Raw genomic sequence first — 25,342 nt, 5'->3', positions numbered from 1 at the left:
AAAAAAAGCATAAGCAAATCTTGAAATCATAATCAGAGAAAGAGAGCATAAAGCAAGAACATCAAAATAATGACATGCTTTTTCAGAAGAAGTTTTCTTTGCTTGGACAAGAAGCAGCATGAAAATTGAAGGCAAGAGATCTCATGAGAAAGGAATTAAAGTGTACTGAATGACAGAAATGCTAGGAATTTACAAACTCAATTTTGGCATCTTATTCTTCATGGCGTTCCTGATAATCAGGTCTTTAGAAAATGAAAGAAAACACCTGTAATTTACAAAACATAACATCATGATGGGTTTAAAGAAAAAGTTAACTGAAAGAAAACAAAGTTCAATGATGAAATAATCAAATCTTAAAGTAATTAATAAATTGCTTTCAATACATGTACAGCTCTGGATTCAAGGGATGTTTTCTATCTTTTGAAGATTACCTTACACAAGTCATGTAACAGTGCATAACACAAAATCATACACTTATCCTGTATCACATAATACGTTTTTTTTTTTTAAATAACTGCATGTATAAACAGTATTTGTAGACACAGTGAAAAGTGACCTCCGAGTTACCTTCTTTGAAAGCCTTTAAATGAACTCATGTTGCACCTTTAAACTAATGAAACCCTTTTCCAGATATGACGCAGCAAAACTGCTGCGTTTCTTTTATGATGACATAAAGTGTAATACACTTCCCATTCCTGTATCTCATAACACAAAGATCAGTGAATCTGTGCAGGAATTTTGTTGCACACAATTGCCAAAACGTATCTGAACGAACCTTACCTGAATTAAAACAGTCTAATGGGGCATTGTAAGAAAGTTGCAATCAATTGCAAATCCCCCAAATCAAACGTAAGTCTTGCGATTAATTGCAAATTTGCAATTGATCGCACCTCAATTTTCTAGAGAGAGAGAGAGAGAGGGGAAGAGTAAAAGCTAGATCTAGTTAACTTCCTTTAATTGTTAACACTTTAATCCAAACAAATTCTAAAGAAAATTTAGGAGACCAATGCCATGGGGCGTTGCAAGAAAGTTGAATTGCAAATGATTGCAAATATCAGTTGCAAATTGTGCAACTTGCAATCAATCGCAACTTTCTTGCAATGCCCCATTAGTCAATTAAAGAACCCTTAGGAGCTTACCAGCTTGCTTGATCTTGTCTGTCCCTGCCTCCTGGATGGGAAGGGGTGTCTGCTCCGGGATGGAGTGGGTGGAACGGGCAGAGACCTGACGTAACATCTGGTTGGACCGACCCCTGAAGGTCTGGGTCAAGGCACGGAAGCTCTCTGACCGCTGCCTGGAGTCCAGGGAGGTCAGCGAGATGGACGAGAGCACACGGGCGCGGCCTCCATCCTTGGACGAGCTGACTGAGTTCCTTCTCATATCCTGTTCCTGCATGAAGTTCTGGAGGAGTGCGTTGTACTCTGGGTTGTTCTTCATCAGAGTGTTGTGGGGCCCATCCGCAAAGATGCGACCTGATTTCATGAAGAGCACGCGATCGCAATGACTGAGAAACTGGGATCAAAAGGGGAAGGATAATGAAAATAATAATAGTTTGTTCTTATATAGCGCATTTCAGGACCGCAGTCCCTCTCAAAGCGCTTTACAGATTTATTATTACCCTGGTCATTGGATTCAGGCTTACCTGCACACAATGTATGCACATTCTCCACTCCCTAGGGAGCATTCCGGCCAGGCGTCATTTTTACAAACGCACACTTGCTCATCTAACCACATTAACTTTCGCATTCTACCGGGTACCCATTTAACACTTGGGTGGAGAGTGGCAAATGTAGATCAATGTCTCACCTAAGGACATTAGTGCCGCGGCGGGACTTGAACCGGGGACCTTGTGATCCACAATCCGGTGACATATCTACTCGACCACAGGATACAAGATTTCTGATTACAGTACAGGAAATTCTATCTCTAGGAGTGTTCCAGAAATATATAGCCCTTTGTTTAGGTCATCAATCGATCCTACAAAACCTTTATAGCTACAGCTATAACCCAGAAATAAGAAAAAAATGAACCAAGAGGTTGACCTCCTAAACAGCGGAAATGCCTTCAAAATAATACGAAGATGAATAGAAAGTCCCTCTCTTGAATACTGTAGAACTAGACAAATTTCCCAAGTGGTTAAGATACTGGTAAATTTCATACCACAAAAATTAAATCACACAAAAAAAACGTCACCAAATCTTTGTGATTCTTGAAAGTTTCTTGCCGTGGAAAGATTTGCTGTAATTTACAATTTGTAAAAGCCTCTTGCTGGTCTACAGTATTTACTTGAAAGTGCATTGTTTATACAAGTATAGACATAGGTCTAAGCTTTATATACCCGTGAATGTAATGCTTCCTGGGAGAAATTTCAATTGTTTAAACATATTTGTGGCTTACACCCAGTAAATAAGATCGATTGATCAATCTGTAATTGAAAACAAGTCAGAAAAAAAAAGGGGGAAAAAAAAAAATCAGTTACAGATCGATCAATCGATCTTATCTCTGGGTGTAAGCCACAAATATGTCTAAACAAGGTCTATACTTGTATAGACACTTGCAGCTTCAACAAAAGAAATGAATTTCTAGTGCCATAAATTCTATCTTGGCTTAGCTAAATGACCAGCAGCGGCGTACCTGGAGTTGATGTGTCACAAAGATGATGGCCTTGCCCTTGAGTAGTTTCTTGATCACATTCTCAAAGATGTGTTGACCCACGTGGGCGTCCACAGCACTCAGAGGGTCATCTAGCAGATAAATGTCTCTCTGAGAGTATACTGCCCTCGCCATGCTGATTCGCTGCTTCTGACCCCCACTCAGGTTGATCCCCCTCTCTCCAATCTAAGGAACGCAAAGAAACATAAATAGTAATAATAATAATACATTGTATTTCTGAAGCACTTTATAATACAATATGTTTCTAAGCGCTTTAAAAACAAATGAAGATTCTCAGATAATACATGTAGTACATTAAATATCATATTTACAAACTATAATTATTATATACTATTAAATCAACCTACATTAGTTCAAAATATATAAGCACAGATACATCCAGTCAATACATTGAAATACAATAGAATACAATTAATTTTTAGGCCAAAACATGCAAATTCAAATTATGGCAATTGTGTACCATGAATATAAACAAGAGTATGACCTTAAAAGCTACGGACTAACAGGAAAAATTAAAAAGGAATGTTTTTAGGGAGGATTTAAATTAATCCAACGAAGGATGGAACATATAATTGTGTAAAAGCAATTTATTTCAATAAAGTGAGTACTTCATCAGTGGTAAGAGAAGGTTCGGTTTTGTTTTATTCTCCTAGCTGCATGAAAGTAAAGAGTAGTACAGTTTCAACTACAAATTTGTTTGCATTGAGAAATCAAAGTTGAAAATATATATTCACTTGGTATAGGGAGATAATGAAGACTCACCGCTATAAAATCTAGGAAACATTCTTTGGAAAATACACACACATACAATACATGTCACATGTACATGTATATATACAAGGAATCTTGCCCTAATGCAGTTTGTGCATTGTATGTTCTGTTGCAACCATAATGAAGTTGGATTCTCAGTACAGTAAATCACAAATAAATGCATTGAGTGGTTTCAAGTTGGGTATTTAGGGCTGGTGTTAGTGTTTAATAAAAACTAACACCAGCCCTAAACACCAAAATGGAAATCATCTGGTGTTATGGCTTTGACCTCTGAATATTGTCAGCTTCCGGTAGCTAGTGTTATTGATTTCTCAAAATTGTTGTCTGCTGAACCGACCTTTGTGGCTAGTGTTGATATTTTAAGTACAAATTTCTTGTTTACTAAAACTAGCCCCTATGGATTAAGCAAATGTTGATTTCCAGTTCTGTGTTAGTGGCAGCTATTGATATCTGTATCGGGCTCTTAATTTTATCAGCAAATTTTTAGCTCGATTTAAGAGCTCTTAACTGCTCTAAACACTAACACTAACACTAGCACCCAATTTGAAATCACTCATTGAACTGCTTGACAACCCTGATGTCCTTCCTACCTCTGTCAGGTCACCATTTGCTAGTATTTCCAGGTCAGGGGCAAGACCACACGCCTCTACCACATCCACGTAGCGATCCTCGTCAAACTCCAGTCCAAAGAGAATATTCTCTCGTAGCGTCATGTTGAGGATGCATGCCTGCTGTGGTACGTATGCAAACGAGCCATCGACAGCCACTGATCCGTCTACGTGAATCATGTGACTCAAGATGGCGTTGATCAGGGATGACTTGCCGCTGCCTACGCTACCGCAGACGCCTACCAGAGAATCCTGTCATAGATAGTCGATAGTCAAATTTCATTTTCATCCATCTTAAAAACATTTAGATAAAATAACATACAATATCGCATAGTATATACAGACAAAATCATATACAGACAAGATAACATACACATGTAATATACAACATAAAGCTAATTTGGACAAAATAAAGGGAAAAGTGAGAATTTATGAGAATGAGGAGACAGCTAGAAAGGAAATGCCTCATCAATGCTGCCACCTACACAAAAAAATGGAAATGAAAATTTTAAATTAGGATAAGATGAGAGTATAACAGGACCAGATTGAAAATGTACAGCATACAGTAAAGTATAAGCATACATGTAGAAACTAATAAGATTAACAACAAACAAAACAAAAATGAGAACAATTTTTCCTTACAATTAACAAAGACAAAGACATATGGGTAATGCTTTTCATATTAATCATCAACAAGTATTTTCCAACCATGTACATGTGTACAATTCTAGTCCCTTGGAATATCAATGAGGTGTCCAATCTCTTAATTGTCTTAAGAAGTATGACAGAGCTTTAGAATCAAAACCATGGGAAAAGCATATTACCTTTAAAATAAAAAGATATTGTCTCCAACATACCAAATCACTGCTTCCTAAACGTTGTTGATTATGAGATGCATGTACATGTATGCCTATGTAGGTGTATCAATCAACCGTAAATATGTATTTGACAATTCACATTTTGTAGCTGGACCTTTAACACTGGTGAACTAATCATTTTTGTCTTTTTTTTAATACAATTTCATGTCAATGTTATTTTCTTCGCTACTACATACAATTGCTATGTTACGACCCTGCATCTTGTTAGTTACGAGAGATGCTTTCTTTTGTTCTTAGGGCAGAGGACCTGGTTGTTTTCATTCAAAATTCTTTGTATGTACGTATGACTGAAGCAAAGATACCTTAAATACATTTGAACAATTGTGTGCTCTTACTTTGGTAACTTAACAACCATTGTCAAGAGTGACGAAAATCAATGATTTGGGATATACAAATCATGTTACCACAGTTTAGGGGTTTTATAAAAAAGTTAATATTTAAAGCCCCACTGCACTACTTGTAGCTACTTGCTCCCTCTTTATAGAAAACAATGCCTAAGCGGTGCCTGTTGGTCCCCCATGATCCTCTTTTTCTTATGCTAATTGAGAGCTAAGTTGATGAGATAACCACCTGTCAGTGACCATGCTGGGTGGTCTAATCCCTCCTGGCTAAACTAGTACAGACAGGATTTTTAAAAATAAAAAAAGAGATAAAAGTTACTCCACTTTTACACACCTTTCCAACCTCCAGATTGATATCAAAAAGCGTGTTCACAATCTCGTCATTCTGCTCCTGATCCTCAGCCTTCGGTTCATCTCCATCAACCAGAGGCATCGCGGACTCTTCACCCTCTCCCTGATCGGCCCCACCCTTCACCTCTCCCTTCTTCTCCTTCTCATCTCCATTCTTCTTCTTGTCCTTGCTTGCAAGACCTTTACCATCGGCGGCAATCACGGCCTGTTCCTTGTCCCAAGCGAACGTTGCCTTGACGATCTCCAGGGCATGGTCGGAGGAGGACGGTTTGTTGGTGAAGGGTTTGATGTCTTCCATGAGAAGGAGTTCCTGTTCATGTTGAAAGAGAACATGGAGTTTGGGTAAACGTAAATATAAATAAAGAACTTTCCTGTTCCTTTTATTCCTGTGTTGATCGAGAACTATCCACTTTGTATTTATACCTTCTTCCAAGTGCAATCTGATTCCTTTTCTCTCTCTCTCTCTCTCTCTCTCTCTTTCTCTTGTTTTCCCTTAAGACTTCCCTCTTTTTTTCTTTTCTGTTTTGCTGTTGGAAGCCATAGTAGGTGTCAAGGTCAAGGGGTTTAAACACTTGCCTGGAAATGTAAACAGCGCTCAAAATACACGGGGGCGATGGGCGATTCGCCTCCGTGAGCTCCCTAATCGCCCCCGTCAGGTTGCTCACAGGGACGATTGCAAAATTAAAATTCGCCCCTGTGGAATTATAAAATAAAGATTTTCTTTTCTGATATAACTTTAACACAATATTAGGTATAAATTGTCAAACCTTAAACCAATGAAATGGAACTTAGATGGCACTTTCTCTCCCATCTCTATGAGTATTACCGATACAAACAACGGAAGCTCGCAGTGCAGCTAATGCGGCCGTCAGCAGTACGTACTTGCGCCGGTAGTACCCGTGTGCACGCTGGCGCCCAATATCTGGTGGAGCTGGAGACGATTGCGCAAGGACTGAAACACGGAGAAGTTTTTCGTTGTGAAAAGTGTGAATCCCTCTTAAATCAGGCTATTCTAAAAGACCAGCAAATAATGTAACTCGACCAGTAAATGAATATTGAGAAGAAGATCAGCAAAGATGTTGCAGGGGCGGATCTACATGTAGGCGGTTAAGGGGGTTTAACCCCCCCCCCCCCCCCTCCCCCTTGGGCTGCCAAGTGAAAAATGTGATGTGCATAGAAAAATGCTATCATGTGTCCAGACCTACACAGTAGTAATAGATGTCAGTAGATGCCAGGAAAACATCACTAACAGGGGTTCAAAATAGCACCAAAAAATTGCCTCGCCGCTTTGCAGCTCGTGGACCATGCTCTGCATGTTAGTAGATGCCTGGAAAACATCCCTAACGGGGGTTCATAATAGCACCAACAAATCGCATCGCCGCTATGCGGCTCGTGGACGATGCTCCACATCGTTTTTTGGGTTACCCCCCCCCCCCCCCTTAGCAAAAAGCTAGATCCGCCCCTGTGTTTTGGAAAGATATGGTAAAGACTAAAAGTATAGAAAGAATGTAAATAAGGTTGCTCCGAATAATGAGGAGGACATTATGTGCAGAACGGGAAGAAATGGAGAGAATGTCATTACGGGGATAAAAGTCAATAACAGCTATGTAACAAGAAAAAAAGAGGGAAAATGCTGACTTAAATAAATGATAGTGATAAAATACCAAGGAATTTCATGGGTACCAATTCAATGGAAATTTGTATTAAAATAAGAGCCCCCGTCAGCACTAAAAGAGCCCTCATGAGAAGGCTCACGGGGGCTCTTTTTTTTTTGGAAGAGCCCCCGTGGACAAAAAATTAATATGAGCCCTGAATGTAAAGGTCGGGGGTTCAATCCCGGCATGGCACTTACACTTAATAAGCACAGTATTTTATCCACATTACATGTACCTCTCTCCAACCAGGGGTTTTAACACCACTTGTTGATGGGTATCCAGTAGGATGTGAGTGAACGTTAATAATGTGGTTGGACTAGCACAAGTGCGCAATTATAAGGAGGCACCCGGCTTCAATACTCACCAGGGAGCAGAGCATGTGTAATATCATATGTAGAGAAGCAATTTAATCAATTTAATGCAAACCAAGTATTAGTGTCTCTGAATGTCATTATTACATCTCCATGTATTGTCATTATACACATTACCTTGATGCGTGGAAAGGCCACTACGGATTCAGACACAGCCTTGATACCCAACGGAGTCATCACAAGAATGATACGCATGGCAGTCAGACACGAGATGTAGGAAAAAGCCTGACAATGAAAGAACAAAATTTAGGAAGTATTAGTTAGGAATACAGGCATATACATGAACAGGCTTCGGATGGCCACGTTAAAGGTCAGTCTCCAGATATAAATAATCATATCTGATTGATACACGGCTGCAAAAAACCCAATTACACACACCCTCTTCTGCATGTGGGTTATACCCAGCAACAGCCCTGGCTATTACCCAAGCTGATGTTAGTTTCCTAAAGATGTATGTAGGACCAAGATAAGCATAGTTGCTAAGACCCAGACCAATGGCAGGGGCACTAAAACTCTCTATGTAACCTCTCTTCTGCATGTGGCTTAAACCCATTATCAGGTTCAACAGAATAAAGACCTAAGTATTTCCATTTTAGACCTGTCCATTACCTGAGCTGGCGTAAGATTGTTTCCTAGAGATGTATGTAGGACCAAGGTAAGCATAGTTGATAAGACCGGGACCAACGGCAAGCACATTGTACTCAAACTCTGCATGTAACCTCCCTTCTGCAAAGCCTTCTGTTCCTCTCCACGCATATCTGGAAAAAGAAAGATTCAAGCATTAAAGATCAATCCTCAAGATTCAATTCAACCTCATGCTCTTGATGAAATGTAATTATATAGACATAAAATTATACTAAACACCAAAGTACAACTAGATACTAATTAAAAATATGAGCTTCAAAATATGAGCTTCAAATAGTACTTCTACAGAGAGAAATTCCAAATGAAATAAAATGAAATACATTCTCCAAGAAGAGTAGATCATCTTGTTGAGTAGACTAGTTTACTAATGCGTACACACTTGCATTGAATAGTGAACAAGAGTTTAAACATTTTACTTACTGGATATTTTTTGAGAGAAAGGCATTTCCCAGGCATACATCTTGATGAGTTTGATACTAGAGATGACCTCGTTCATCAATCGGACTCGCTTATCAGTAATCTGAATGGCTTGACGTCTGAAGTGTGCAACTAGTTTGGCCATCCCCATCTAACAAAGATAAAGTATATGCATTTCACTTAAAGAGAAGTTTGAGTTCTGGGAAGAGGTGAAAAATTATTTGTGAGCATTATCATTCTTATTATGCAAGTGTGGAAGAACATCAGATAAGACATGTTCCCTGAAAAGCATGGCTCTTCAAATGCCTTCATATTCTGAATATGTCATGTAACATCGTAAAACTCGGGGGTAGGATTTTTACGCCACATGTTCGTGTAGTCCCATATACATCTTTCTGTGTACAGTGTTTGTAACTTTACTAAGACTTGGCCAAATTTCTTATCATTTTGATGATTCCAGAACCTTGCAATACACACAAATTCTAATATATGCTAGATGATCAACCTTTTCTGGTCGATTCCACACCGTTTCTTTCACAATGCAATCGCATGACCAGAACTCAACTTCATCTTTAATTAGTTTGATACTAGAGAATGAATGCTTTCATGACTCATTTGAGTGTGATGTGAATGGCTTGACGTCTGAAGTAAGCAACTAGTTTGACTATCCCCAACTAACAAACAAAATATTGGAAAGGTAGCTTAGGAAAATAAAGCGGCATGAAAATACATGTCAGGAATGTAAAATGCATATTTAATTTAAAAATAATAATTTCACGGCACTGTGATAGAACCAAAGGACTAGTATATATCTCTTCCTTGATTAGACTTTATAGTTTAAAATAAGTAATACTGCATACTGTATATTAAAGTGACTCAGTTACATTGTTGGAGGTTGATGAAAAAATGTGTCATTTTTGTACAAAATGTTACTTATTATATTCCTTTTACTACATACTAACCCTCTAACATGCAAAAAATCCTGAAAAGATTCTCAAACCATGTTGGCTGCAAATGTGACATACATGTAGTACATTTAAAGGTCAGCCCACAAACATAAGTCTTCTGATTGATACACACCTGTAAGAACACGATTACACACGCACCCACCCACCCACACACACACGCATATACACATACTTGACGCAACTGCTTGCTTACTGTTATGGGATAGAACATGAAGAAAAGGCCAGTTCCAAACAGAGCTGATGGTCCAATCAGGAAATAGGTATAAATAATACCAGCTATGGCTATAGGTGGTCCACAGAGTAGGGTTGGACCCCATAGACCCATCTCATACAACCTCTGACCATCGTTTGTACATAGATTGATGATCTGAAATAAAATAAACAAATATTAAAATGAAATGAAATGAAACATCAAATAGTTGTTAGAGAGTTTCCAATTGACTGACAAGCAATCATGTGACACTGACTGCATAATATGTTATGTTGGTAGAGCAGTGGTCTCGTAATCTGGTGACCCGGGTTCGAAACCAAGTTGATGCGCTAATGCCCTTTAGTAAGGCATTAATTCTCATTACCAGGTCCCTCGGAGAGGACCTACAGCCATCAGTCCTCTGGTTGCTTACTAACAAGCATTTATGCTTTCTTAGCAGTCAGGTATAATAACCACCTCTAAAACTTGTTATATACCTCATTTTAAGATTCTTTACTAATCCTGTCTTCTGATTGGTTGAAAATGCAGTCATGTTCTTAACCATGCCCGCTAATTGAAATTCATAGTCATTTTTCCCGGCTCTACCGGTTTATATCCATTTTTCATAGCACTTTTTCCATGGCTGTGAAACGTGACGTCATTTTGCTGCGATCCCCATTTTGGTTTACGTGTTACCGTATAAGTTTCTTTTGTGCGATGACCGATGCGCAATACCGTTACAGGCGCGGATCCAGGATTTTCCAATAGGGGGGGCCGGAAATTCGAAAATCGCGCAGACCGTTATTTCAACTTACCAATACTGACAAGGTCATATTAGAAGCACTGTACTTAGTGTACTGGTACCTACAAGCGGGCACAATTTTGGAAAGGGGACATGCTCACGTCACGTCTCTTGTCCGATATCAACATTACCCGTTTTCAAGTTATGCTCGCGCGCAATTTTTTTGACATTTCCATCAGTGGGAGGTGAAGCCTCTTGCTCCAATATCTATTTCCTGGTTTCATAATTTGGCGAGCGGAAATTTGAGCATAATTATGTATGTTGTGAAAGTGTTATTTGTCACCAAAATATACGAGATAAGATATAAAAAAATGCATATTAGTAATTTTTTAATTTTCGGGGAAAGAGAGGCTGCAACCCCATCCCGCATTGACTGCAGGTGTTTTGAAATGAAATCAGACGCCCCAAAAAATTATTAACCAAAACGCACGAATCCAGTTAAAAAATTCAGCTTCAGAGATAGAGAGGACACCCCCTCAGACTCCCTCTAAAAGTATTAACCGAATCGCACGAATCCAGTTAAAAAATTCAGCTTCAGAGATAGAGAGGACATCCCCCCCACAGACACCCCCTTTGCGCGCAAGCGCGAAATTAATGCTGGCGCGTCCGGGCGCTAATGGGTAAGCAGGGGCGGCGGAGCTATTTCCAAAGTGGAAAGCACCAACAAAGAAGGGCACCTACAAAGCGAAATCTCAAAGCGAAAATATACATTTTTTTAGACATTGGTATATACCCCTTCACTGTGATTCCATTATCAGGGACGATTTCCATATTTGTTTTTCTTTATAATTATACAAGATATTGCTTAAGCATCACACTTTCGGTTGGGTGTGATTGTTTGAATATTCATTTGCGAGCGAGCAAAGCGAGCGAGAAAAAAATGTAAGATCTGTGAGGTCGCAGAGTGAAAAATTACATCTTATAAAGAGGAAAAAACCAAATCATGATGGGGTTACAAGCACATTCTCGTAACGGAAGACTGAAAAGACCTTTGTTAAGTGACATGTAATTGTATCATCTATAAATGCGAGCGAGCGAGCTTTAGGGGAAATTACTCTTAGTCGCTTTAAATTAGGTGCAAGACTAATGATGGAGAGGTAAAGGGGACACTTATCGAAAGTGATAAAGACACATGTTAGAAAAGAAAAGAAGCATGTGTCAAAGTACAAAGAGTAATTATCAAAGGTTCAAACGGGGCACTTCTTACACCTAAAAGGAGGCACTCACCAAAAATGAGATAGGGCACTTATGAGTATGGGAAATGGGCATTTGTCGACGGAAAAGGGGCATCCATCAGAAATTGATTTATCAGAGGTGAAAAGGGGCATTTATGAAAAGGGGATAGGTCCCTTATTAGAAAGGAAAAGGGGCACGATTTAAAATAAAATAGCAGTTAGCAGAGGTGAAAATGGGCACCCATCATAGATGAAAAGAGTACTTATCAGGAGGGGAAGGGGTACTTTTCAAAGTAAAACGAGTATCTCTCAGATTTGAATAGGGGCAATTATCGGAGGTGAAGAGCGCACTGAAGTGAAAAGAATTAACTTCTCGTATATGAAAAAAGTTATTTACCAGAGATGAAAAGGGATACTTATGAGAATGAAAAGGGACACTTTTTTATGAAGGGCCTCATTTTTCTAAATAGCCCTTATCAGAAAGGAAAGGGGGCACATGTGTTGATAAAATGTGCGCTTATCCGAGTTAAAAAGGGGTAGCTCTGAAAAGGGGAAGGGACACTTCTTACAAAGTAAAAGTGGCAATTTGGGGGTACTTGAAAAAGTGGGGGAACTTTGCCCCCTACCCCTGCCATCCGCCCCATCATCTAAAAATCCAAAATGATGTTGTAGGGGCCGGGCGCGGCTTTATCATGAGTGCTTTTATGTGATCCTCTTTTTTAGGAATATATTATCCTGGAATCCGACCCAGATTGCACACCCTAAAATGATGATCATCTCCTATACGCTTGCAGTTCACGTATGCACCCCTTCCTCCTTATCCATCGTTACCGTCACTGCCGGCGTATTTTTTATTTACACGCTAGCGAGGGGAATTTCTCGATTAATTCCAATGAAACCGCTCGCGTAGAGTCTAGCCTGGATCGGAAAGCTCGCTAGTGTGAATTTACATCCAGGAGAAAGTTTGCTTAACTTTTTCTTGAAACACTTGAACGGTTATGGAAACTGTTTGTGTTTCTAATCTTCAAATATTAATATTATTCTGCATCAAATATAATACATTGGAATCTACTGTGGTATGTAAAGGCACGAACTTACGTTAATACATACACATATTTTTTTTAACCAAGAAGGTGCACCATGGTAATACATTAAAACAAACACATCAACATATTACCTAGACAACTCATCACCATAGCCATTGTAAAACCATATATTAATGATACATGTAAAATATAGTTTGAAGCAATTCTCGTCAATTGGCTGTATCCTGAGTTTGATTTATAGAATGGATTTTGAGTAACATTTGCATCTACATGTACCTGTAGTTGAAGAATAGATACAGTGTATAAAATCAATTAATTTGGAGTTCAATTGGAAGGAAGTAACGAGGAATATTAAAGCAAGGGAGACTGGGAGATGAGGAAAGCAAGAAGTTAGAAATTGAGAGATGACTCGCGAGATAGCCTTGCATTAATGAATCCTTTATATAATGTTGTCTTGAGAGAAAGTAGATGATTTTTTTAAAATTTGAGATTAGTGCAAGTATTAGAAATATGGGAAATAGAATTAATGAGAAAGTTATTTTTATCGAGATCAATACATAGGGGGGGGGGGCACCATCAAAATAGGGCACTTTCTGGAATATATGGTGCACCTACAAAGGGATACATGAAAATGTAAATCTACCATTTTTAGACATTGATAGACGTACGTGTAACGCATGTCACACACATAAAAATTAGAAGAAAAGAGAGAATAATGTTATAAAAAAAAGAAGAAGGTAGAGGAAAAGGAGAGAGACAGAGAGAGGGAGAGAGAGAGAGAGAGAAAGAAAGGAAAAAAATAAGGAAGAACATGAAACTTAACTTTACACTTAGGCCTACAGATTACATTTCCGACTGAGTTGGCTCGACATGAAATTGTCTTTAAGAGAGAAAGAGAGGTTATTTCTAAAATGAAATGAAAGGGGCTATGTGACTCTCTAGAAGAAAATTACAATTTCTATCGCTAATGACGACTATTTTGAATTTCCTAAAAAAAGTTCAAGAACTTCAAGAACTTCCTGGGGCTCCGCCCCATGCAAGACTCCCGACTACAGAATTTTTTTTACACAATTTCTTGCTGTCTGCTGCCTCGAGATCACTGGAGCGAAGAAAGGTAACATATTATAGCAAGAATCCCTATTCAGTGAAGGATTTATCCCTTTTATTATTAAAGACTCCTGGCAAAGGCTCTTCCCCTGCAAAATTGGAGAGAGTTTTATGTATATTGTTTAAGCTTCTAACAACCACTTCCGTGGACCTTTTATTATTTACACAAAGGTAAAAGTGTATAGCAAGAATCCCTATTCAGTGAAGGATTCATCCTTTTTATGCAGATGCTTCTTCTACCATTCTTGACCAGAAGTGCGTTTCAAACTCAATGATGTGGGCATCATCCCATTGAATGTTGTGTCTAGTGTTAAGGGTTTGTTTTGCTACTTGCTGCCTAATCTGAGGGCTCTGTTGTGCTCTTTAAAAAGAGGACACAATAGGGGCAGCGCAATTTAAATATCAAGGGTTGATTAGAGTTTATTTCTTAAATGAAATGAAAGGGCTATTTGACTTTCAAGAGCGATAAAAACTCTAATCCATCCCTTGAAATTTAAATTGCACTGCCCCCATTCAGTGTGCTATTTTCAAAGAGCACAAAAAGGCTTCAGATTGAAGATTCCATCTCATAAAATTGTTTATAAGAGAGAAAGAGAGTTTATTTCGAGAGAAAAAATGAAATGAAAGGCTATTTGATCAGAGCCCTTTCATTTCATTTTAGAAATAACCTCTTATTCTCTCCTAAAGACAATTTCTCTCTTGAAAAGGCTCTGCCAGGCCCCTCAAGCTCTGTCATGTTGTATGCGTACGCGCATGTATGTGCATCCCTTCCTCCTTATTCCCTTATCCATCGTTACCGTCAATACCATTTGAGTAGGGCCGGCCCCCACTTCAATAACGGCTCCCAAGCCATCGGAATGACCCCAGAATTTATAGATGACTATTCTGCCGTTCTTTGGAGGGGCCGGGCGCGGCCTTTTCAGAAGTGTTTCTACACTTACCTTTTTCATGCACTACGGCTTAACATAAACAAGCATGCTAAGATTTTTTGAAAATAAGCATAATTCCGACTCAGTTTCGCATAACCTAAAAGTATGAATACGGCCAGTCACCCCCCCTCAATGCATCCGCCTTCACGCACACCCCCCCCCCCTCCCTTGTCTTTCACTTATTCGTCGTTACTGTCACTAATTTTTTCTGTGCCATTTCGTTGTCTTTCTTTCTCCCCGGCTCCTCTCTTCTTTTTCTTTCCTCTTTTTTTTAAAACTCTCTCTCTTTTCTTCTCTTTTCTTTTATCTTCTCCTTTTTTCCCTTTTGTTTTTCTTCTTCTTTTCTTCCGGCTCTTTTTTCCTTCTCAATTTTTTTTGCGCCGCCAATAGGGCGGGCCGCGATCCAGGGGTGGGCCGAAACGGCCGCGGCCCGCCCTATTGGCCCACCCCTGGATCCGCCACTGCGTTAACGGTGTTTGAGTGCAATTCGATTTTGGTCGCTGCATTCAGGCGACGAATCTACCAATCCACGCAGCGCAGACGACCGATCGCCATTTTGTGTACTAGTCTCGATCGCAAAATACTGGGGTTTTTTGTTTCCAATTTTTTGTCAATAAAGAGGCAAAAATGGGTGAGTCAACATTTTCCTTTTTTTCGGTATATAAAATATATATTGACTGCTTTTAATATTCGAGGCATAGTTGTTTCTATAGGGTCTCGGGAAACTCACAACCTGCTATGACCCCGCGGCGCAAGCGCCTTGGGGTCATAGCAGGTTGTGAGTTTCCCTTGACCCTATAGAAACCACTATGCCTCTCAAAGCAGTCAATATATCCTTACTAGAAACTTGCTAGTTATATATGCCCCCAAGTGTGCATTGAATTATGAGCACTGTTTAAGCTGCACACTTGATACAGGGAAGGCAATATTCAATAATGTGATTGAGGATGACACAAGAACAAGTAAAGTATTAGATCACAAAACATTACCCTCAATTATCATACGATATACATGGAAATGTAGACTTCAACTTCTTCCATTGGCGGCAGACAAATGTAAATACAAATTTCCTGTGAATTCATTCATCTCATGTATTATTCTTCTGGAACACAACTCTTCAAGGGAGAGGATGACGTGTACGTCCCACATCCACCCTGATTGAAATAGCGCTCACCTCCCCGGCTGATTTGCCCTTTAGGGTCCTTACGCTGATGGCCCTTCGGTAGATGGTTGAAACCACAGCAGCACGGAGCCTAGTCCCAGTCCGGGTATTGAGGTAGAACTGATAGGAGAGTAGAGTGACCTGGGTTAACTGACATAGCAACAGCCCAAGCACCCAGAGCAGTCCATATTGGGTATCTTTCTCGGTTTGTTGGACATATTCCAGGAGTCGACGCACAACAAAGGCCTGGAATAATGATAAAAAGTAAAAGATAAATTAATGATGATTATACTGCCAATCGTTATCCCCTCCATAATCACCATCATAACTACATTGTATCATCATTACAATCATCATCATCATCTTCATCACTATCACCATCATCATCATTGCCGTCATCATGGTCAGAATCACCATCATCATCATCATCATCACCATCACCATCATCATCATCATTATCATTACCATGATCATCATCGTTATCATTCATCATCACTATCATCATCAACATCTTCATCATCATCGTTGTTGTCATCATGTTCATCTTCACCACCATAATTAAAATTGTGCCAAACATTGTGCGCCAAGTTGCAAGTACTCACAGACGAAAAGAGAGACACGATGAGGGCCACCAGCATCGTCACACTGCCAAATAGCACCCTCCAGATCAGGAATCTGAATATAACCAAGCCCACTGATGCCATCTTAGGCCCTCTCATGGCAACCTCCTGGTCCCACAGCTGGGAAAACCTATGAGTGGGTAGTTTGCAAGAGAGAGAGAGAGAGAGAGAGAGAGTGAGAGAGTGGGAGAGAGAGAGAGAGAGAGAGAGGAAGAGAGAGAGAGAGAGAGAGTGGGAGGGAGAGAGGAAGAGAGAGAAAGAGTGGGAGAGAGAAAGAGGAAGAGAGAGATAGGAAGAGAGAGAGAAAGATAAAAAGAGGAGGAAAGAGATGGAGGAAGAGAAAGGAAGATACATATATATTGTAGGAGAGAATGATTTAGAAGAGAAAGAGGAGATGGGTGAGAGAGATAGAAAGAGGAAAAAAGGAAGAGAAAGGAAGAGAAAGAAAGAGAGAAAGAGCAAAAGGGAAGGGGGAAATAGGAAATAGATAAAATAGATTAAGTAGCTAATCCAATTAAATAGAATTATTTGATGGTGATTTCTTGTTACTGGCATTACTGCATGATGGAAATTCATATTGTCTAAACAAAATTGCAGACAGAAATATTTTCTAGTATTAAATGGCAAAACAAGTACACAAATTCATAAGATCAAGAAAATATAAGGCAATGAGGGGTAGGCCCCAGGAAGGTCACTCTCATACACAAATGCTACCCACCCGCATCCATCAACATCTGAAATGGACCCTAATGGCGTATCGCACTTTTTCTAAAATGACCCTTTTTAAAGAAAATGTTGAAACCTGTGATCCTGAAAAGGTACCCTTTTTTGGTTTTTGTGCGATCAGTGCTTGAGAAACACCCCTTTTTAAGGAAAACGTCAACGCCGCCGTATAGCTGAAAAAGACGCCCTTTTGCCACTTGTTCTGGACGCGGGTACGTAGCCAGTCATGTTGGGAGTGACCCCCCTGGGGGGTAGGCATTACCAGAGGGAAATATCTCTCAAACAATGAAAGGTACATCCAAAAACAAACTACATCTTAAAATGACATCTACTTGAGCAGTTTACCCTTATTATTATCTGTGTACTGTAAAAAATAATTTGCCCCTTTATAGAAGAAGAAAAAGAAACCTGTGAAAGAGCATTAGAGTATGTTTTTAAACAATTAGATAAGATAATTAATGAACTGATCTCAGTCGTCTCTCTTTACCTATTGTGGTTCAGGCTAGCACTCTCGTGAGGTGAACAGGGAAAGAGATCATCAGGTTTCAAGCCACGTTTCCATGCTTTGTAAAACAGAAAGTTGAGCCAGTGCTGGTAGAACTTTGAGATGATGGACGCATCATCCATGATGTGCTTCCTGTATTAAAAGAAAGATACAAATTATACAGATCCCTTTAAAGATGAAGTTGGGTTCTGGTCATGCGATTGCATTGTGAAAGAAACGGTGTGGAATCGATCAGAAAAGGTTGATCATCTAGCATATAAGAATTTGTGTGTATTGCAAGGTTCTGGAATCATCAAAATGATAAGAAATTTGGCCAAGCCTTGGTATAAAAGTTACATGACATATTTAGAAGGCATTTGAAGAGCCATGCTTTTCAGGGAACAGTCTTATCTGATATTCTTCCACACTTGCATAATAACCATGATAACGCTCACAAATCATTTTTCACCTCTTCCCAGAACTCAACCTTCTCTTTAACCCACTGTATACCAATATCTTGATTTCCTCTTTGCTTTAAGAAACATCATAATAATATAATAATAATAATACTTTGTTCTTTTAAAACGCATTTCATGTCTGTTGACATTTCAATGCACTGTACAATATACTTATAAAATATAACAAGATCATTAAAGGAAGATGAGTAAACAGAAGCATACATGTATAAGGAAACAATCGAGTTCTTAAAAAGAGAAAAAATTACAACATCACTTATATCCTTTAGTACTATTGATATGCCTACTGGTATTTGAAAAGATGAGTTTAGAGTTTGGAATCGAATTGGAAATATATATATATATATATACATGTATGTTAATATAGGGAATTATGACACCATTCAGATATTCATCTTATGAATGGTTACAGTATATCAATAAGCAACCTTTGAAACCATGCAATAATGATAAATACAAGTTCTTAAACAGGTAAGGCAGTTCTTAAGTCATGAAAATTCATGCTGATATCGAGTTAGGGTTGGGTGCAGTGTACCAACCAATCTCAGACTCTCCTCAAGTAACTTTGCATGGCGTATCAACATTCAACCACTTCTAATGCCTCTCTCAACATGAGGTAGGTGGACCTATTGTGAAGCTCATGCTCATTAGATCCAATGCCAACAAAGGTTCTTTAACAATGCATTGATGTTGTGATTCCTGTGGTCACATCCTTGATGAATTCAGGAGCATCCTGTTCATGAAGCCTGACTTCATCAGCTCGAGATTGCCAAATAGCCCGCTATTTCTGATTTGGGAAATAAACCCAAAGTATACAAATCGCGTCTTCATCAGAAGGAGACTTGACCTTGAAACTCAAAGCTCGAGAAATTAGCTCAAGATATTTTGCTCAGCGTTCCCGCATAGTGCGAGTCTTTGGGCTGGTGAAGACGCACAAGAAAAATATCGGGATATTTTGCAAACTAGCCCAAGATATCGTGGGATGATTAACTCGATTAAATATTGCTAATTGCAACTGCGGGCTGATGATGACGCAAATTAGCTGGATAATTTGCGATCGGGGAAGTTCAAATAGCGGGATATTTGGCAATCGCGAGCTGATGAAAACAGGCCTATGGAGGCAGGGGGTTACCAAATTTGCCACTAAAGATACCTGTTGTGCAACATTTTGTCTGTTCCAAAGAGCACAGAGAATAAAAACTTCAAATTTAATTTTGAAATTCCCATAGTGCTCTGCCCAAACCGCAAACACAGCAGGCTCATGCCATCGATGTACCCTCGGATTTCTTGATATGCATGTCAACACATGAACATAGAGATATAGAGTCAGCTGTTTGGGGAGATTTATATAAGATCACTCGAAGTCTTAACCTCTAGATTTTCAATCTAATTTATTCCACTCCAGAAAAAGAATATCTTGGAAGATTTCCAGAATTCTCTAGGAAAAAAGTAGGTGAACATGCATTGAGAGACATGTAAAAGAACAAAAAATAGTATGATATTGACCTAGGACTGTATTCATGACGCGTGCTCTGGCATCAACTGCTCAGACTGATAAATTGTGCGTCTTCAAATTTCCAACTGATGCAATATTATAAAAAACCATAACATCCACCCTGACCCTAACCCTAAAAAACCTTCTCAAAAACCAAACTGGACACTCTCCTTCGATCTCCAGTAGGCTCTGAGCAACCCCAAATCCAATTATGATGTCTCAAGCAATTTTGGCAGCATAACAAATTTGGCAGTATGCATTGAATGGAAAAACCCCAAAACCTGGACTCAAATATAACTTTCACTAACCCTAATCCTAAAAATTACCTAAAACCCAATCGTTACCCTCAACTTGACCCTAAACCCTACACTTTTGATCAAGTAAGAGCCTGGAGCAACTGTCGCCAGAGCACCAATATGAATGGAATGAGGAGGTAACTTTTCAAAGTCCATCGATCTGTGCACTAAGTTATTGGTCTGAGGTTGGCCAGTTGCAGACCACCTTACATATACGTGTATACATGTATGTGTCTGCATCAGAAAGAGATTTAATTTTAAACATCTGGCCACTGAAGAAGAGTGTGACACTAACCTGTTTTTTGTGTGTGTTCTATTTTTGGACAACTCATCGCCCTCGGCCTGCCAGATGGAGGGTTTTTTTAGGCCGTTTTTTTATTTTTCACATAGGAAGGTTAAACTTGGTCCGAGGTTGTGATTAAATGTCATCCTTTTCTCCTTGCTTCTTATCCTCCTTCTATTTCTGAACCTGTGTTGTGGTTTCTACTTTCTACCACAATCAAGTACATGGGGTATATAAAGCTTTGACTCATCAAAAATACAGAAAAGAAGAGATTTTGATTATCTTTACTTTGCCCTCTATTAAAAGACAGCACGGACCCCAGGTAAAAGAAGAAGTGTATGTATGTGGGAGTTCCTATTTAATTAAAGACATTTTTTATGCATAATTTCTCCGCCTAACCCAACTAGACCCAGGTACATGTACTGTTACCTCAGATTAAAGATGGATTGTACATACTGTATTAACAAACATTCATTACAGATCTATAGAGAGGTAAGACAGCAAGATACCGGTAGAGATGTCGTGGTCGAGTGGTTTAATCGCTTGACGAGGAATGCAAAAAGTTGTGGGTTCCAGCCCCGGCAGACCACTTATATAATACTTATAATAATCTAATCTTGTAGTCGTCATCACATTGACTTTAATACAACAATGTTCTTGGTCGGTCTGACACAAAGTAACAGTTGCAATGAATTCAAGCAACTGTACGACAGAGCCCTTACACTGCATAATGTGGCATTTTGATGGCTAGACTGCTCACTGTTGTGTCAAACTTTGTATCCCTTTAGCACGGGTCATGCACTGTCACTTAAAAGCCTGACCTACACGTAATTCAGCTCTCTAAATTCATTTTGTGCATGTCTTTGCTTTAATTTACTCCATTGATATGAAACTGAATAATACCCTTTATATCAGAAATGAATAACCTAAAGCTGCTTAAAAATGACAAATCTGGTAATTCATCTCTTGATCTGTCATATGGTTAAAAGGATATTATTATAAGATTTTTTGTAATGAATAGCTATTGAATACAAAAGCTTATAAATACAAAATCTTGCTTTTTTGGTATACAAATGAATGAAAATTACTTCAATTGTATACATGACTGTATATTCAACAATGATGTGTAATCGTCCATGACCTAGCATCGTTTATCCATTCATGAATGAACCTGAATTCAATCAGCAGATGCATGAGATTTATTGTATTATTACCAACGCTCCTTCTCTCCCCTTTCCTTTTCTTCTCTGCAAGTCACTCTTTTAAAAAAAAAATTAATTTGTATTGTTGTATCTAAGTTGAGGGCTGCGGGCACGTCAAGCTACTGTGCTTATTTCTGTAGCCCTCCTGCATCTAATGTATGTTAATTGTGCATTCAATGTATTTGTTTAATTTCGTTTATTATCTGTATAAAATTATATACACTTGAAATATTGTATCAAACCATATTATGTTCATGAAAATGTATGATGAAAAAAAGAAAAAAGATGCAGAAACTAATAAATCAAATCAAATAAAAAAAAACATGCAGGTACATGTATCATTTGGTCCTAAATTTGATTGTTCAAAGACACAAGAAATCAGAGTTTGCAGAGAAAAATGAGAGACTTATGATATTTAAAACCATTCTCCACAACTGGTGAATAGGGAGCCCACAACATGTATTACAGAAAGTTACCAAGCTGTCTCCATTAGACAGCAAACCTTGTATCATTATAAACATATGACTTTTTTTGTATTAGTCATCTTATTTTATGATCAGTTTCTCTGACTTTTTGTACTGTTTAAAAAAGCAAGTGATGTCATATTTTCCTTTAAAAAACCCAGCTGTTTAATTCAACATGCACTGTCATAAACATTGCTTGACTGCTTCAATTCCATTCATTTCAAATTCCAATTAAAAGAAGAAAATCTGTATAATAGGCAGGTACCATTGAAAGAAATCAAAGAGGCTGTTCACACCGGTAGACCGCGCTATCTCTGCGGTTTGGAAGGTACAAGGTCGTTTCGGTCCGCCCAACAGCGAGCCACGGCGAGCCAAAACGGCATGCCACTGGAGCACCTCTTGGGGGTGGTCCACGAGAGAGAGGACGGTCTAGCGCGCGCTAGAAAAAAGGGGGTGCTACGATAGACCGCGCTATCTTATTGCGGTGTGAACAGCCTCAAAGAGGGATACTAACGTTTTAATCTTTTTATATTTCCCGTCGGATATTACATGTATGTCTTCTTCATTTCCGTCTTGGGGTTTGCATGGTGCCTCATTCATTTCTATGGCGTCACCTAGAAGTTAAAAGAATACAAAATAAGAAGAAATCAAGATTCTCAAATTGGCAATATGAAGTGCAATTTTGTCAGAAAAGCATATTTAAAAGGGAAACTAACAGAACGCAGAAAATGTAGGGTGCAATACATGTACATGTACATATATATCTTTTTGAATATATAGAGATCATAATCATCACGATAAGAGTGCTCAATACAGATGTTTCTAAGCGCTGAACTGTCCTATTAATACTCTGGCTTTAGCCTAGCTACCCTGATAAGGTGCTCTACATGTATCACTCAAGGAATTTATCCCTTCCGGGTACCCATTTACATCACCTGGGTGAAGGGTGGCAAGTGTAGATTATTGTCTTGCAAAAAGATGTTAGTGCTGGATTGGGATTCCAACCCTTAACCTATGGGGTAAAAAATAATGAGAAGAAGTAATATGGGAAGTGACATCATATAATTATGGAAATCCATTAAAATTAATACTCCTTCGTTTATCATCCATGATTTCAGGGTTATTTTCACAGCATTACAAACAGAATTATTCTTATTATTAGAAATTAACATGATGTTTTTCTCCCCAACTAAATAATACCTGAATAAATACATTTACATTGAAATCAGTGGGGATATTTTTTTTCTTACATTTTTACATGAACATGGCCAAGTTAAAAAGTTAAAGACCCTGTCTGCAGTTGAAAATGAAATATATATATATATATATATATATATATATATAATATATATATCAACAAAAAGCTTATAAGCCATAGATTACAATAAAATCAATGGTTTGCTATTTTAGTTTCATCTGTCAGAGGAGTAAACAGCTCTCTGGAAGCTCAAAATATAAAGCTTTGAAAATCGGAAGTTGTCAACGAAAAACTAACGACTTGACAACATCATCATATGTGGAGTACGAATATTCCCATTGACTTTGCATTAATCAAACGCGGCTCATCGCCTCAGCTATGTTTTACTGCGCGTCAAATTTGACCCCTGTTGACCCGTAATCTGGAGGGGTGCGAAAAATGAGATGTCAATTTGCTTTTGTGCAATACTGAAAGAGAAATATTTGTATTCTAAATTCATTCAGCTCTCCAAATATATAAAGTTGTATTTTCATTGGATAGGCCTTTAAGACTACACATAAACAAATATTAATGAATAGGTAGATCATTCTATGAAAGCTAAATGAATACCACTATAAAGCATGACTGCAGAAAAACACTGATCATGTCAACCAAGCTCAATGTACACTATATGTATGCAGCCTAAGGAAATAAAATGGAAATAATGCATGAGTTGATTAAATCCAGGGCCATCTGCCTGTTTGAAAATGAGTTCAAGTATTCATAATGTGGCACGACAAAAGCAATTGGATAATTTGATCAAAAATATGTCTTCCGTCCATGGTTAGCAGTAACTGATGCATCACTGGAGAACATCCGCAAGTATGATCAATTGTATGTTTTGTCACAACTAACCCTGGTGACCTGCTATTCACCTCTTGCCAAAGCGATCTAGGCAAAATGTGAAGGAGCTGTGAGAAAGCAAAATGTGAAGGAGCTGTGAGAAAGCAAAAAGGAAACATGTCATAATCAGTCCTCCACTGAGCAATCCCAAATTCTGGAACAGCCTCCCTCCTCATCCGAACTCATTTCAAACAGACTTAGAACTATTTAACCAAAGTTTGAGGAGAATTATATACATGTAGATACAGTATTCAATTTCATACTTAACTTTGAAATATGAGTATTTTTTTAAATCTTTGGCTTAGATAAAATACTTAGCCAATTTTGGTATTCAGTTCAAACTTTTGGCAAAGTATTTTACCCTAAATTTAAGACAGCTCCCTACCAGACTTGAGTCAATTATTTGGAGGCCTTGATTGGCAGGCACATGGCTTCCTAACAAAGTATCATAACCTGCGCACAATTATATTAGTGTGCATTTATTGCGACGCATTATTAAATTGCGCATTACTTTTGATTGACCTGAGATGTTACAATGCTTTTATCAGTAAGTATTTTTCTTAGATTTTGTCTTACGTACAGTATGTAAAAGTCTAAAATGCGATATGAATAAGAGATAAGTCAAGTTCTTAGCTGAACAATTTACTTGATCAGTAAATTTCTTACTTATTCGAAGTATCGAATTGAATACCGGCCCAGACCCCTAGATGCATTTATTGATCTCAAAATGTTTGCTAAAATTGTATACTGCACTTTCATTCGAATGGTTACCCACAAATTACTTTGTATCGGGTGGAAATGGTGCTACATGTTGCAACTATTATTATCATCTTCAGACGCAACAAAAAAGATGTTGTATTGCCCTTTACGACGGACCCAAAAAACTTGAAATTTGCAGTCGGCTTTTTTTTTTTTTTTTAAGTTAAAAAAAATGTAATTATGATTAATACAAAAATATGAATTAAATTATTCAAAACTGAGAAATATTACCCAAAAGAAGGAGGGAATAAAAAAAGTTTAAAAAAAAAAGAAAGAAAAAGATATCCGACCGACCGACCCATGTTTTGGCACCTAAAGGGCAATACAACATTTAATTTGGGGGGTCTTATTAATCAGTATGAAATTTTGAA

At 38.4% G+C, this 25,342-nt stretch overlaps 1 protein-coding gene across 2 annotated transcripts in view; it reads right to left on the bottom strand.

Moving 5' to 3' along the window:
- The window catches only part of LOC582468 (multidrug resistance-associated protein 5), a 62,462-nt gene that overhangs the window by 18,855 nt on the left and 18,265 nt on the right, over positions 1-25,342 (bottom strand). For both annotated transcript variants that reach the window (XM_030981603.1, XM_030981604.1), the window contains exons 3-14: positions 22,647-22,746; positions 17,920-18,069; positions 16,692-16,839; positions 16,102-16,335; positions 9,872-10,045; positions 8,714-8,861; positions 8,258-8,406; positions 7,766-7,873; positions 5,606-5,932; positions 4,035-4,304; positions 2,635-2,838; positions 1,140-1,512 (exon numbers count right to left, since the gene is read on the bottom strand). In XM_030981603.1, the coding sequence (XP_030837463.1) occupies positions 1,140-1,512; positions 2,635-2,838; positions 4,035-4,304; positions 5,606-5,932; positions 7,766-7,873; positions 8,258-8,406; positions 8,714-8,861; positions 9,872-10,045; positions 16,102-16,335; positions 16,692-16,839; positions 17,920-18,069; positions 22,647-22,746 (2,385 nt within the window). The remainder of the gene's footprint in view (positions 1-1,139; positions 1,513-2,634; positions 2,839-4,034; positions 4,305-5,605; positions 5,933-7,765; positions 7,874-8,257; positions 8,407-8,713; positions 8,862-9,871; positions 10,046-16,101; positions 16,336-16,691; positions 16,840-17,919; positions 18,070-22,646; positions 22,747-25,342) is intronic.

This window comes from Strongylocentrotus purpuratus, unplaced genomic scaffold (genome assembly GCF_000002235.5).
Source record: "Strongylocentrotus purpuratus isolate Spur 01 unplaced genomic scaffold, Spur_5.0 spur5_scaffold_12, whole genome shotgun sequence".
Classification (NCBI taxonomy): Eukaryota; Metazoa; Echinodermata; class Echinoidea; order Camarodonta; family Strongylocentrotidae; genus Strongylocentrotus; species Strongylocentrotus purpuratus.
This window is presented reverse-complemented; position numbering and strand designations above follow the sequence as displayed.